General features: G+C 37.8%; 1 protein-coding gene across 1 annotated transcript in view; it reads left to right on the top strand.

Moving 5' to 3' along the window:
- The window catches only part of GBE1 (1,4-alpha-glucan branching enzyme 1), a 122934-nt gene that overhangs the window by 25275 nt on the left and 82932 nt on the right, over window positions 1-14727 (top strand). The window contains exons 2-3 of the mRNA XM_080613102.1: window positions 7656-7825; window positions 14372-14487. Coding sequence (XP_080469228.1) covers window positions 7656-7825; window positions 14372-14487 — 286 coding nt within the window. The remainder of the gene's footprint in view (window positions 1-7655; window positions 7826-14371; window positions 14488-14727) is intronic.

Below are 14727 nucleotides of genomic sequence, written 5' to 3'. Positions count from 1 at the left end.
AGCATTGCAAGATTTTGGACGTCTCTAAAGAATGGGTTGCTTGTGATATCAGGAGAACTGCAGCTCTTGAGCCTTTCTTGGTATATAATTCAAAACCAGCTGTTAGTCTACTGCAGGAATGTGAGAAGAGATTACCAGAATTAAAATCAGCAATTTCCAATTCCTTATCTTCTCAATTTCAAAATGTGGCTTTATTTGAATAATATGTTACTGTAGGAAAATAAACTTTTAAAAATTGTGACAGTTTATTTCCTGTAATCTATAAACAGTATTAAGTTGGTGAATGCGTGGTGCATCTACACTGACTGTTATTTTTTGGGGGGCATTGGACTAGATCTCCAGAGGTCCCTTCCAGCCCTAAGAAATGTGTGATTCTCTGATTCTGTGACACTTTGTTTTGATTTTTTTCCTTTTTTTTTTCTTGACCCTTTTGATTGTCCATAGGAATCATAAGATAGAGTGTAGCTACGCCTTAACAGGGAACGCTTTGACGATCTCTCCATATCAGTTGGTGAATATGATTTCTGTGCTGCCCCACCTCTGGCCTCTGGCTTCCTGCACTGTCACAGTGAGCTTCATTCAACAACTCTGAACACAGCATGCAATCTCAGTGCTGTTTCAGGGATGTAATGGTTTAAATTCTTCTTTTCAGGATGTACAAATGCTTTAAAATCAAAACCCCTCAACTAAAAATGCCCCGAGAGTCAGCAGGGCCCTGTTCTTTACTCCTGAGTACTATAACTGGAAAGCTGAAGGAGAGTTTCGGGTCAGCGTAATTTTGGAGCAGAGGGTGATGATATGTTGGCCCTCAAACAGAGCTGCTGTGTGGGGATGTTGGGAAGATCGTAAGATTGCAAAGCTCTGTAGCAGTTTTCCAGTCATAAGTTGGAGGGGGACCCAAAGCAGTTTTGAAAATGGAGTTCAGAAATCTCAGTAACTTTAAGAATAGTATTGTTCATGATATGTCTGTGATGGCACAAAACAGGATTTGATGGCCTCTTGGCCTCTTCACTTGCCTGTTCACTGTTTATTGTAATGCTGATACAGCTGCTTCTGTGGCAGGGAACAGTGGAAGGCTGGCAGTAAGAGGCACCATTCCCCTAAGAGGCTTCAGGATTAAGCTGATAAGTAGATAAGTGATATCTCAAAATCTAAAACAGTTTTGCTTAAGGCTCATTGTTTAAATAAGGAAAGGGATAAACCAAACCATTTTCCCCTTTCTGTTGTTGATATTTTAGTCTTTCCAACACCTACATTGGAAGAAGTGTAAAGAAATGTAATAGGTATAGCTGAGAGCTTTATTTTCTTTGGACTCCGGCTTTATTTTTAACATTGAAACTACTGTAAATGTTTGTTTATTGCAAAGAAGGAGGATTTGGCCACAGAGTACCAAGTATGAGGGGCATTTTTCTTTACATCCTTTTCCCTTTGATACCTGCAGAATTCGGCTTTTGTGCGGACAGTACCATTGGCATTAACACTGCGCCAATACTGTAGAACTAAATTATGGCACAAAAGCTGATGGGGACAAAAAAAAAACCCTAAAAGATGAATAGCTCCTGAAATCGGCATCATAAGCAGAAAAGGGACTAAAATGAAGAATTTCAGTGCTGACACCACAGATCTTAAAACAAGCTGATGGTTCTGTAAACTGCAATAACTACAACTTTATAAAGAGCTATGAGAATGGGCATAAAAATGTCTTGAAATTTTGCAGCTATTTTGGAGTTCAGCACCAGACTGATTAAATGAGGGTATCTTGCATGCTTCTGAGGTCTTTGTGGGTATACTAGTTTCTGTTTAAATTCCTGTGATGCTTAAGAAAACTCAAGTTTATCTGGTTAAATCTAAGTTTAAAATATTAGAATACCTTTTTGTTGTTCTACAAGGTGGCCAGGAAAGAGTTAATACCTCTGGTTGCTTGGAAGAGTAAAAGACCTGAAGGCTTTATGTGAATTCAGTATCCTAACCTACCATCGTACATCTTTAGTAGGCTGCCAAAAGTCTTATTTCATTAAGGCAGTTGGCTTTGGAGAGGTTTAAATTTCTTTTATCCTCCATACTGAGACTACTAATTTTACCATGTGCTTCAGACTTTTTTAATGTTATCAATAGCTGAATGAAGGCAGTGGTTGATAGGAACTGCAGCATCAGGAGAGTTTTGTGTATCGTGTTTACCAAATAAATAGAATACTCTTTGGGCAAGAAATGTATAGCTTTGCATGGAACTGAAAGACTTCAGGACATCTTTTTCTGATAATTGTATCCTTCTACTGTATAGGTTTTAGATCTCTAGGTATTCTTAAGGCAAAATATTTGAGGGCCTTTTAGTGGTGGAAGTGTGAGGAATAAGTGCTCGCCTGAAATGTAAACCTTTGAAGTGGCTAATGACCATACTGCCTCTACTCCTTCACTCTGAAGGCTTTTTTATTGGCAAGATACTTTATGCATAGCCATTATACTAATTCATGTTTGATGTTTTAATCCTCCTACTATGGAAAGTCAGCCAATTCCTACACTTCTGTCATAAAGCTTTAAACAAAGCTGCATATAAAGTACGGGATTTAAAGCAATGCTGTGTTACAAATTATGAATGTAACAATACGAAAAGCCTGTCATGACCCTGTTTCAAATGATGTTTATGGTTACCAGTATTTCACAATGACATAGTGTCCTGGATTCAGCAGTAGCAGTCATTTTTTTCTCCTTCTTAGTAGCTGGTGCAGTGCTGTGGTTTTGACTTTTGGCCTGGGAATAATACTGATAAAGCCGATGTTTTCAGTTGCTGGTCAGAATGTTTACCCTGACCAAGGACTTTGTGAGTCTCATGCTCTGCCAGGGAGGAGCGGAAGCCGGGAGGAAGCAGGGACAGGACACCTGACCCAAACTAGCCAAAGAGGTATTCCATACCACAGCACGTCATGCCCAGGATGGAACTGAGAGTACCCGGAAGGGCTGGATCACTGCTGGGTGGGGGCGAGGTACTGGTCAGTGAGCAGTTGCATTCTCTTCCCTTGTTGTTTCCTTTATCATTATTATTATTGGTGGTGGCAGTAGTGATTTGTGTTATACCTTAGCTATTAAACTGTTCTTATCTCAACCCATGGGAGTTAAATTCTTTTGATTCTCTTCCCCGTCCCTCCAGGAGCGGGGGGAAGAAAGATGTGTGTGTGGGGGGGAAATAGACTGCGTGGTTCTGATTTACGGCCTGGGCTTAAACCACAACACATAGTAGTGGAAAAAATGCTGGTGTAAAAGTACGATTCTGTTGCCAAATGTCTTGTTTGAACCTTGGGTGTATGTGTATTTGGGGAAAGGCTTAAGACTATGAAGTCTTTCTTTCCAGTAAGTCTGAAGAAAACAACTTCAGTATTTTACTTCTAAAATCCATTGGTCTGTTAACAAAGGTAAGATGAATGGATATGGGACTTGAATTGAAAAGCTTGCTTTTTCATAAGAACTCCAGAAGTAAGGAATACAGTGAAAGCAAGCCCCTTCTGCTGGCCGCACTTGTCAGATGTGTGTTGTACCTGCATGTACAAGGTAAGGGACTTAATATGCAACTTTTTCCAGTTACTTGAGACCCCTGTACCTGATGTTATGTGGATCCTGTTGTTGCTCTGTTTATCTTTTTTGTGTCCCAGAGGTAATGGTTGTACTTGTCAAGGTACACTTGGGCATAGTTTTTACCTTGTAATCCTCTTCAGTGTCAACTTTAATGTAGGGAAGCGGAAAAATGTTAAGGTTTTGCAGTCACTCATTAAGCAGTGAAGACTTGAAAAGTGTAAAAGCAGGCATCAGCCTTTTGTCTTGTCTTGCAGCTCTGGATGCTGTTGCTGACTCTGTTCACATGTCCAGAATTTTACAAGATTGTCTCACTTTTGAAGTGTCCCATGTGTCCAGGGTCTATCTGACTATGTGTATGTCATACAAGTATAGATGCGTAACTGAACATGACATAACTTCCAGTCTTAACAATGTCAGGTCTCTGTCTCTTCTTTTAGCACTTATATGCTATTAGTGAACAATATATATCTTCGGAACAAAAATGTTTTTTCTGTGATTTTGTGTGTAATCCTGGAGTTTCAGTCTGATGGATCAAAAAAGTCTTTCATGATCTTCAGCAGCATAGAAATAAAAGCTAAAATTTCTGTGAAAGCACAACCTTAAGTTTCTTAAATCTGATTATGAGCATGCACTCAAATCTTTCCTTTAAAGCAGCAACAGGATACAGAACTGTGCTTCTGCTGTTTTACAAGACCTTCTATGACAGGTAACCTTGTTCTGTGTCTGGATGAGTTTCATCTCCTGAGATTAATTTTTAGAATAGTTTGCAGCACAAGTAATTGACCCATTTAAGAAGCTGCTGGGGTTTCTTTTTTGTGAATTTTGCGCAAACTGCAGTTCTATATTTGATAATTTCAGGAGGTGGTTAAAAAACCCGAAACTGAACGATTTCTAGATTATCATTTAAAAACAACTATGGAGACCCATTGCTGTTTAACAAGTCATGACTTCTGCAATGATAATGCAGCAGTAATACCTGAACTAACTTGCTCTGTCACTAAGCTATCGTAATAATGTTTTACATTCCTGATGAGCAACTTCTCTAATCTGCTCTCTTTCTTGACCTCCCCATCCTCCACAATAAATGATTTTTATTGAGCATGTAGTTTTGCTCACCACTGTTGCGAAGTAAGCAAGAAGAGTACGTTTGTTTTGTGTTGTTTTACAGTAATACTCATGATAATTTCACATATTAATTATCACAATCTTTGTTTCATGGTCTCAGTGTTTGCTTAAACTTCGAATTACTGAAAGACAAAAATTGAAACCAGTGGATGTACTCTTACTGCTTTTATAACAAGAATCTAGAGCTTACAAGCTGTTTATTACTATCAGTGGTTTTTTTCGTAAAAACATAAGTCACAAAATTGCTTTCTGAAAGTCCATTTTCATCCCTTCCACCCCATAAACTCACTCTCAAATCCTGCATTTGTTTGCCGCTTATTTCTTTGGAATGAGATAAATGGGGTTGATTCCCCTGTGCTAGGGAGGACTCATCGAGGAAGAGCAGTGGGCAGGTGTGTGCTTCTAGGTTATGTATCGTAGAATCATAGAATAGTTAGGGTTGGAAAGGACCTTAAGATCATCTAGTTCCAACCCCCCTGCCATGGGCAGGGACACCCCACACTAAACCATGTCACCCAAGGCCTCATCCAACCTGGCCTTGAACACCGCCAAGGATGGAGCATTCACAACTTCCCTGGGCAACCCATTCCAGTGCCTCACCACCCTCTCATACTAAAGAATTTCTTCCTTATATCCAATCTAAACTTCCCCTGTTTAAGTTTGAACCCATTACCCCTTGTCCTGTCACTACAGTCCTTGATGAATAGTCCATCCCCAGCATCCTTGTATCGCATCCTTTTTTTTTTCTCTTCAGAGATTTCAGTCCTCTTCTGTGACCTGATGTTCTTCTCTGTTAATAAATGTATCATTTCCTTCCTCTGCATCTTTCAGGGATTTGTATGACTAACTTGTGTTTAAGGATGATTTTTACCATTTTGTCCTGAGTGTGGGAAATGCTGCATCCAGCCAAAGGTGTTCTTAAAGCTGTGAAAATCTATTTGTACAAAGTACAGGGAGAAAAAGATTAATTTTAAGTAGATAACCTACCCCAAAACACCTTTTAAGTAAGTCAAACTCATTGCTTCGGTTAGATCTTCTCAGGAGTTACAACAGCTTCCTACAGTGTACACAGAAGGGTTCCTGCTTCAGCTGCAGTGGAACTCGTTAAAAATAATGCATGTGGCATGCAGCAGTTTTGAAACAGCTTATGTATGGCTGAGAAGCATGGATTTGCAGATACCACTGTCGGCTTGTTTGATGTAACCTATATATATTAAAGTAAGGCTTAAAATTTGAAAACTATACAAATCAAAAAGCTTCCTTCCCTTCTTCCCCTTCCCCCCCCGCCCCCGAAGAACCTTTCAAGAATGGAGTAATTTTGCCTTTACCAAATACCATTTACTGAGCTTTTGGGGCTGTTTGTGACTTGCTCAGTGTTTCTGTATTTAAACTGTATTTATATAAATCTTTCTGTGATTGCAGTTGGTTAAAACTTAAGTCAGTCATCTGGGTTTGTGTGTATATATAATACACTTACACTTGGAAATCTGACAAAATACTTTCCCTCAAGCACTATAAATGAAACTGAGCAGTAGTAGTTAGTAATGTGCTTCTGAGGACTATACCCATGAGCAAGTTTTAAAGGAATGATGCAGGTGGATGGGCAAAAAGTTGTAAGTGTATTTGCTATAGTGTATCCTGGGGCATTTTCAAATCTTGCTGATTTTAAAGGTGAGCATCAGTCTTCCTAATAAAGACTTGCTGGGAGATTAACTTTAAAAGTAGTCATAGTATGCTAAATTCGCATAGGTAGTGTTATTTTACCTTAACCAGTAAATAGGCATTTTAATCTTATACTTTGATCTAATAAAAAAGGGCCAATTCTAAAACATAACTTTAAAACAAATTTGAATGCAGTGTCAAAGTTCTGACACTGCAGGTGACTGCCTCCATTTTACTAAAAAGTCATTATCCTGTAGTGCTGTTTTACTTCTTTCCTGTAGCTATTTCCTTTTTTAAAGTGCAGTAAGTGTAATGAGGCAGGCAGGTTGTTCTTGATGGGATTCTTATTAGCGTTTAACATTTCGGAAGTCTCCTTTCCATTTATGGAGAACATAAACTCATTTCTGATTTACCTTGGGGATGTCTTACTTAAAAACTCCATACGGGCAGCATTAATTAAATGCTTAACTAAAGCTTTTAGCTGTGCTTCTTCACATAGTAGCTCACATCTTAGGAGACAAAACTGACCCTCTTGTGTATATTGTCCACCTGATATGTGTTTCTTGAATTGATGGGAACTTCTTTGTGAAAAACATGGCCAAACATCAGAAATTTTACTAGCAAATTTTTACATGAGAGATTTAAGGCATTTCAGGCCCTACTGAGATAAGTAGGGTATGGTCTGTGTAATTACTTTCATCAAGTGGTAATTTTGTTTTCCAAATCACTGAAGTGTCAGGTGACTGCAGTCTTGCTGATGGCTTCTCTAAAGAGGTTGCATGAGGAGCTGCTTTCTGCGAGTGCCAGTCTAATGTTAGTTTCTCCATACCTACATGCTATACTGCAAACTTTTCAGTGTCTTGAGATTGTCTATTAAAACTGGCTGTGAAAGGTGTAGCAGGCTTATACAATTCTTCCTAGGAGGTCTTTGTCCTGCATTAATAAGATGGAAGAAAAAGTACTAGGCTGTTCCGAGTGTGAAATTCTCCTGTTGTGTAGTAATACTATGATTTCTTGACTGACAATCAGGAGTTGTAGTCTTAGTGTGAACTGTTCCTGCAAAGTAGAGAAAACGCAGACAAATGTGATGATTGCAGATTTGCACTCCGTAGCAACCGCAGAGAAGTTGTGTGGTCGGTATTTATTACGTTTCTCTAGTTCTGTAGGGAACAGTGAATCTGATATTGTAGTCTGAAGATACAGTCTGACGGTGTCTCACTGAATGTTTCTGGTTTTAATGTTCTTACACTTTTTAATGTAAGATACTAAACTTTCTACAAATGTAATTTTTTCACTGACAGGTATTCTCTCTTTTATAACCACTTGAAGAACATTGAGGAAAATGAAGGTGGCCTTGATAAGTTTTCCAAGAGTTACAAAACCTTTGGAGTTAACCAATTGGCGGATGGTGGAATACATTGCAAAGAGTGGGCACCAGGAGCAGAAGCAGTGTTTCTCGCTGGTGACTTCAGTAAGTATTTTTAGGGTTATTTCTTCTCTCCTGCACTATAATTTAGATCAATATCCTCTTGCCTTAAAGACAATTTTGTGGCAGTGATGAAATTCTTGTAGTGAAAATGTATGTCGTAGCTTAAACTAGTAATATTTCATTTCACATCACAGTAGCCTAAGAATGTACATGATTGTGTTGTGTTGCTTGTATTATGCATATAATACCCACAAGACAATTACTTGTATAAAGGATCTAGCCTGATCACACTGCAACTTCAGGCTGTCTAAACTACCTGGGGTTCTTCCAGAAGCTCTGCAGTTAGGCTTCTATAAGACTGTACCAGGGAGAAATAACAGGGGAGTAGTTTGCTTTGTCTGCTTTCTGCTTTTACTGATGCTGTTCAGGGATCAAGGCCTTTAAGAAATACCACTCATCATGAGATTGTAGACAAAAGTCCTGCGGAAAAATAGTAACCTGTAATCAAACTAAATACTTCTGAAAGAGTATGCTGTGCTCTTTTTTTGAGGGGAGAAGAAGGAAGGATGTTGGTAGAACAGGAAGGTGGCAGGATTACATGGAGGAATTTCATTGCTTACACTGAGAACCAAGAATATGATTCACTGAACTTGAGACAAAAATGTAAATTTACTCCTTATTTTGGAAGGCTAATTACACTGCAATAATGTTCTGCAAATTCTTAAATGGAAGTGACATTCATTTTTCCTCTTAAGTCCTGCAATACTGATTTCACTCTCTCCTTTTTGTTTGGGGTTGTGGGGGATCTAGTTCTGTTTTTTTCTTCAAACTCTCTATCCCTTATTTAGGATTAGGTATTAGTCCATCAGAATACTAGGAATTCCATTGCTGGCTCTTACTGAAGTGGGACTTTCTCTGTGAAATAATGTGGTTCATTTAATTGCACTTCAGAACTATGCAGTGTTATTTATCCAAATTTTATTTTGCAGAAATACTGGTCTGGTGTATGTTCAGTGAGTGTATTTATATTACAAAAACTATGAATTGCCAATTTGAGGTAATTAACTTTGTGTTTAAGCAGAAGTAGTTCAATGTTGAGTTTTACTTCTTTCTTACCTTACCCTTGTTTGAGGAAACTATGGAAGAACAAACTCTGTATTTAAGGAAGTAATGAACTTGAAATTGTATGTGCATGTGTAACTTTAAAATGTAACTTTAAATTTTAAGACTTTTTACATATGACATTAGTTGTAGTATCTAGTGTTGCTTTCTAAAGTACTGTAGTTCAGCATCTGTAATACATGTGCACTAATAAAGAAACAAATGAACTATCTTGGCAGTGTGCTTCAGATCCATTAAGATTACTCTCAATGTTTTACAACAATCTGTTTTAATACTGTTTTTCCATAGTCCTAAGATCAATACACTTATAGATGGAATAAGCAAAAGCAAACATGTAAATATTCACATTATACTTCAGTTTTCAGAGTCGTAAAATGCATCTATTATAATTGTCAGAAAACTGTATTCTTGCTTTCTGTTTTAAGAGCTCAGTGGGGGTCTGTGTCCACTATTCACTGTGATAATTGGAGTTCACAGACTATTATTTTCTAAAAAAGCTTGGGTTTGATGCAGAAGACAAACATAAAAGTTGGTGTACTACTGTTTTCAGCCATGATCCTGTTTGATATAGGTAACCTAGTGAATGATAGAGTAGCTTTTCTGGAAATACTTCCTGTCTTTTTATTGGACTGAACATTGATAGGTTATTGTAGCACTTGAATTTTAATATGGGAATGAGATATGTCCTCTTATTCACGACTGAATAATGAATCATGAGTACAGTTCATCTACTGCTAATAATAATGATTTCAGCTATCACTACTGACTGCAAGACAGCTAGATGAGGATATTTTAATACTTTATATGTGTAAACTACACAGAAAACTCTTGTCCTTACCCTCTTCTACTTGCTGCAGCCCACCTGTTGCCCATGGGGTTTATGTGGTGGATGTAAGTCTTCAATGGTGTTGAGTAATTGAACTTGGAATACATTTATTTTAAATATGTATTTTAATAGATGGCCATTTTAAAACCAGACTTTTAATGACATTAATGTCTAGCATTTTAAAAAGAGGGTGTATAACTTGCAAATTCACTTAGCAGGCTGGTGGAGGAAGTAAACATATCATAGAATCATAGAATCCCACTTTAGAAGGGACCCCAAGGATCATGTGGTCCAACCTTTCATGGCAAAGCAAGATTTGGCTGAATGAAAGGGTCTAGATCGCAAATGTCCAACTTTGGGAAATCCACCACTATGCTGGGGAGATTTTTATAATGGCCAATTGTTTTTGCTGTGAAAAATTTTCTCTTGTGTCCAGCTGGAATCTCCCAAGGATTAGTTTGTACCTATTACCCCATGTCATTTCCATGTGACTCCTTGTAAAAAGGCAGTCTCCATCTTCTTTGTAGCCACTGTTTACATATTGGAGTGTGGTGATAAGGTCTTCCCTAAGACTTCTTTTCTCAAGGCTGAACAACCGCAGTTCTCTAACTCCTTTCTTACATGGCATGCTTCCCAGTAGTTCCTTTATGACCCTTCTCTGGATCCACTCCAGCCTGTCTACATCTTTTTTTGAAGAGTGGAGGCCAAAACTGAACACAGTATTTCAGGTGTGGCCTGACAAGTGCTGAATAGAATACATATATATACCAGAATACAGTAGCTAAAAACTGGAATGGTTTTCTAAACTCTATTTCCTTTAAAATATTTCATGTAATACATCATATGAAGTAGAAATTTAGGACTAATGTCTTAGAGTGGTTGTGTCTGCTTGTAATGAAATGTGGCAATAAGAAGTTAAAAAAAAAAAACCCTAAAAAGTTTTTCTCTCTGATGTGGAAAACCTGTTTGTCCTGCATAATATTAATCGGTTATAGCAAAGGATTCATTCCCAAAGGGAAAGGTAGCCTACTTGGAAAGCCTAGAGGAATGGAAGATTGTCATTCAATTCAGATGAGCTTTAATAATATTCTGGTGAGAAATTGGGTTGCAAACTCCTAAGATTGAGATTCAGGTTGCTACAGATATGTTCAATTAAAACTGAATCCCTTTAACCTTTCTTTAAGTATTCAAGCAGGTTAAAGTCTGAAGCTAAATTTAGGATTATATTGTATTTAAATTGAATAGCAGGATTGCTTTTAATAAGAGTTTTTTCATAAAACTTGTTATAAGGAGAACTGTAATTGGACCATGAGAGGGGAAGTTGGGAATTTTAAACAGGGAAACAAACATGGAACTTTAATGACAGCATCTCTTTAGGTTTTAAACTAAAATGTGATGGTATGTAATGTAAAAATAGTCAATTCATGCTTTGTATTTTAGTTCTTTTATAAGGAGATTCAATTTCTCAGTATTTTTGTGCCTCATTCTGAGACACTTAATGAATGGCATAGCTCCTAGTTATAGAATAATTGTTGGTATCACTGTGCATTCTGGAAGAAAGGTAGAATCTAGTACAAGTCTGTATTTGGATTCAAGAATGAGAAACATCAGTTCAGGAAAATCCCAATACTTTCAGAGTTCTTTAACTTCTTTAAAACTCCATAATCGGAGAGAAGAAAGTATTGTATCTGTTTTTGTTCTGGTATGATGCTTTATGCCATCTGAGAAGTGTTAAATGAACATCCAAAACCATGAGGATTTGTCAATTAGTACCTTTAGCATCTCAGTGAATCAAGTTTATGAGGCAATTAGCTGAATTTCTGATACTAGAGGCAGTATTAACAGTGTAGCTACCTTAAAATCTCTCAGTAATAGCACACTGAATATTTTACTTGCATGCTGTCTTGCTGAGGAACTTGGTGTCTACTGGCAATTTATTGCTACTTTAAAATCAACTATTCCAAAATAAGTCACTGAACTGCAACTTCTGAGGATAACCCACAGAATTTATTTGGGAATTAGAATACTCCAAATTGTATTTAGCTGTGCAGAGACTCAGTAGGTTATCTGTAAGCAATATTATAATTAAAACATGAAAACCCCCAAACAAACACACACACAAACCCCATCAACACTACTGGCTTTAAGACACTTGAAAGAGTAAAGTATGTGCATGCTAATTTGGAGGTCGGTATTTGATATAATACTGTCATATTTGTGGTTTCTGGCCTTCAGTTCCCTTTTTTCTTTCCTCTGCCTTCCTTTCCCTCCTTCCCAGCTAACAGTAGATCTAAAATGTTGAACACTCTGGAATATCTGTTTTCTGCTTTCTTTTTCTTGCACTAGCAGGAAAGGCTTCAGCTGAGGGTGGAAGGATGGTGGGCTGGTTGGTTTTGGGAGGAGGTTTATTTATTATTTAAGCTCTGACAGGTTTCTTTATAGTGAAGAAAGGGGAATTTATGCCACCAGCCCTCATAATTTTGGTGTGACAGCTGACTGGAAACTTTTCATAGTAGGAACTCTCCCTCCCCCAGACTTGACTCAAATTTGTACTGAAATGGAGTCTAGATGCTAGTGTGATATGATACCAAACTTCTTGCTACTTTCTTCAAAGCTTTGTACAGAGAAATACCTAGATTTCATGAGTAAAGTCAAACAGTGCTATACTTCTGTGGCTGCAGACTAGTGAAGGCAGTAGACTGAAGTATAAGCTGCTATTAATGTCCAGGGAGACTTCAGATCTGAGAAGTAATGACGTGTTCTTATGTCAGTGTTTGAGCTGTTTAGCCACTTTTTAAGCAGATTATGTTAATGACCCTGCTGTTGAGCTGTTGGCCATCAGGCAATATAGAAGGAGGAAGACATAATTGGCCACTATGTAGAATGGTATAGTGTCGTTAGAGAATCTCTCTATTTGTGTCCCAAGCAAATGATATAAAGGTATTTTGTGCGGTAGTGGGAGTGTGATGCTTCTCCCCTTGTGTGAACTGCTATTTGTGTGGTATCTTTTCCTCAAGGAAGCTGTGTGAATCCTTGCTGGACTTCATTTTCTGGGCAGTTTTCAGTAGTTACAACATTTACACTGGAACATGCAAATGATTTGGTCAATATGCAAGAAGTATTCCTCCCCTCTCTCCCCTGTAAGAAGCAAGAGGAGTGTTAAATTCTGATATGAAACTCCAAGATAGCCATGAACTTCAGAGCTGTATGACTATAGATTTATCAATGTGAAAACAAAACTAGGCAGTGGCACAAGTCAGTTTGATTTAGCTGGAAGTATTGCATTTGAATTGAGTTTTAATGTCAGATGGTAGAATCCAAGCCATTATAGCTTAAAAGTCAGGTCTAGATTAAAGCTCAATACATTATTCTATGGCACGCCAAGAGTGCAGTTCCAAACGACGAGTTCCCTTGTGCCTCATGTTGCTGAGGTAGGATGTAAGGGCCTGAACTTTTGTATAGAAGCTTTTTTCTCTGTGTATGGCTTATGGGTTTTCTGTGATGGTGTCCTTGTTTCCAAAAACCTATTTAATCTGGTTACTTGAACTTCTGCTGCTGGTAATCTTCTCAGCCTTTTTCTGTTTGTAGCTATTGGCAGAGTTTTTGAAGTCCCTGTTCTCAAACTGGAGATGCTTTATATTTTCAACTTATGAATAGTCTGCTATTCAGTGTTTGGCTGGTTGTGGATTGTTTTGGTTTGGTTAGGTTTGTGTTTTTTGTTAAGTGTGTTGTGATTTTTTTTGTTGCTGTTTTTTTGGGGTTTTTTTGCCCCCTTTTTTTTTTTCCTACTTTTTATGACGCTTTTTGACTATCTTTTGCCAAAAACTCTGAAAACCAAGCAGTAGAACCAAAAGAAGCCTAAGCCGGTTCCTTCTTGAAGTCAGCCTTCAGTTGAAGAAGGCTTCTTCACGGGAAGAAGGTGGAAAGAGCTGGTAGTAATTCACATAAGGAGGGCTTGACTATCATAAACAAGTTCCTTAAAGCAGTCTTCTGGCAACTCAGGATGTCTGTTACTTTTTCATCTTTCTTGTGTTTTCCTATTTTTCTCTGAATTTATTTCGGACAGTTTAGCTGTTTGCAATTTTAATTCCCTGAAATGAAATAAATATAGAATCATAGAAGAGTTTGAATTGGAAGGGGTCTTTAAAGGCTCATCTAGCTGCAGCTCCTCTGGCCACAGGCACTAGCCTTCCACTAGACCAGGTTGCTCAAAGCCCCTGTGTTCAACCTGGCCTTGAACACTGAATATTTTTACTGGCTTGTCTAGAATGTGAGATTTTAGGTTTTAAATCTACCGTAAGCATTACTTTTCAGCCATTGAGTTTTGTACCACCATGTTTTTGAGGTATTAAGATCAGCAGTGTTTTTTGGGGAGGAGGATCAAAGATACTTTGATCATAGGTGAAGTAGGAATAATTTAATGGTGGTGAAATTGGAATTGGAGTATGGTTTCCTAGTGTAAGTCTTACCCATTTTATTGAAACTCTCTTGAATGTGTATGGTGATATCAGATATCACACTATTTGTGTCTGTTCTCACTGAAATTTATTCTGGGAAAGATGTAACAGTGTTAATACCTTTGAATTGTAATTGGACATATTTTAGGATAAGTACACTCAGTATTTTTTCTTATATTGCAGATGGCTGGAATCCATTTTCTCATCCATATAAGAAGATGGAATATGGAAAGTGGGAGTTACTCATTCCACCTGGACAAGATGGTTGTCCTCTTGTGCCCCATGGATCAAGGCTAAAGGTGTTGGTTTTAGACTTATTCTGTCAAATTCTTGTAATCCTTCTTACAGAGTTGGCCTGTTTTCTCTTAAATAATTTCATCCCCTTTTAATTGTTATAAGAAGCAGAATCAGTTTATCTGCTTGTGCAGATTGACCTCAGTGAGTGAAACCATTGACATCTAACTCTATGTGATGCTTAAGAACAGGCAGAAGTTCCTGAAATGTGGATGATCTTTAAGGTCCCTTCTAACCCAAACCAT

Source organism: Psittacula echo, assembly GCF_963264785.1.
Source record: "Psittacula echo genome assembly, chromosome: 3".
NCBI classification, from domain to species: Eukaryota; Metazoa; Chordata; class Aves; order Psittaciformes; family Psittacidae; genus Psittacula; species Psittacula echo.
This window is presented reverse-complemented; position numbering and strand designations above follow the sequence as displayed.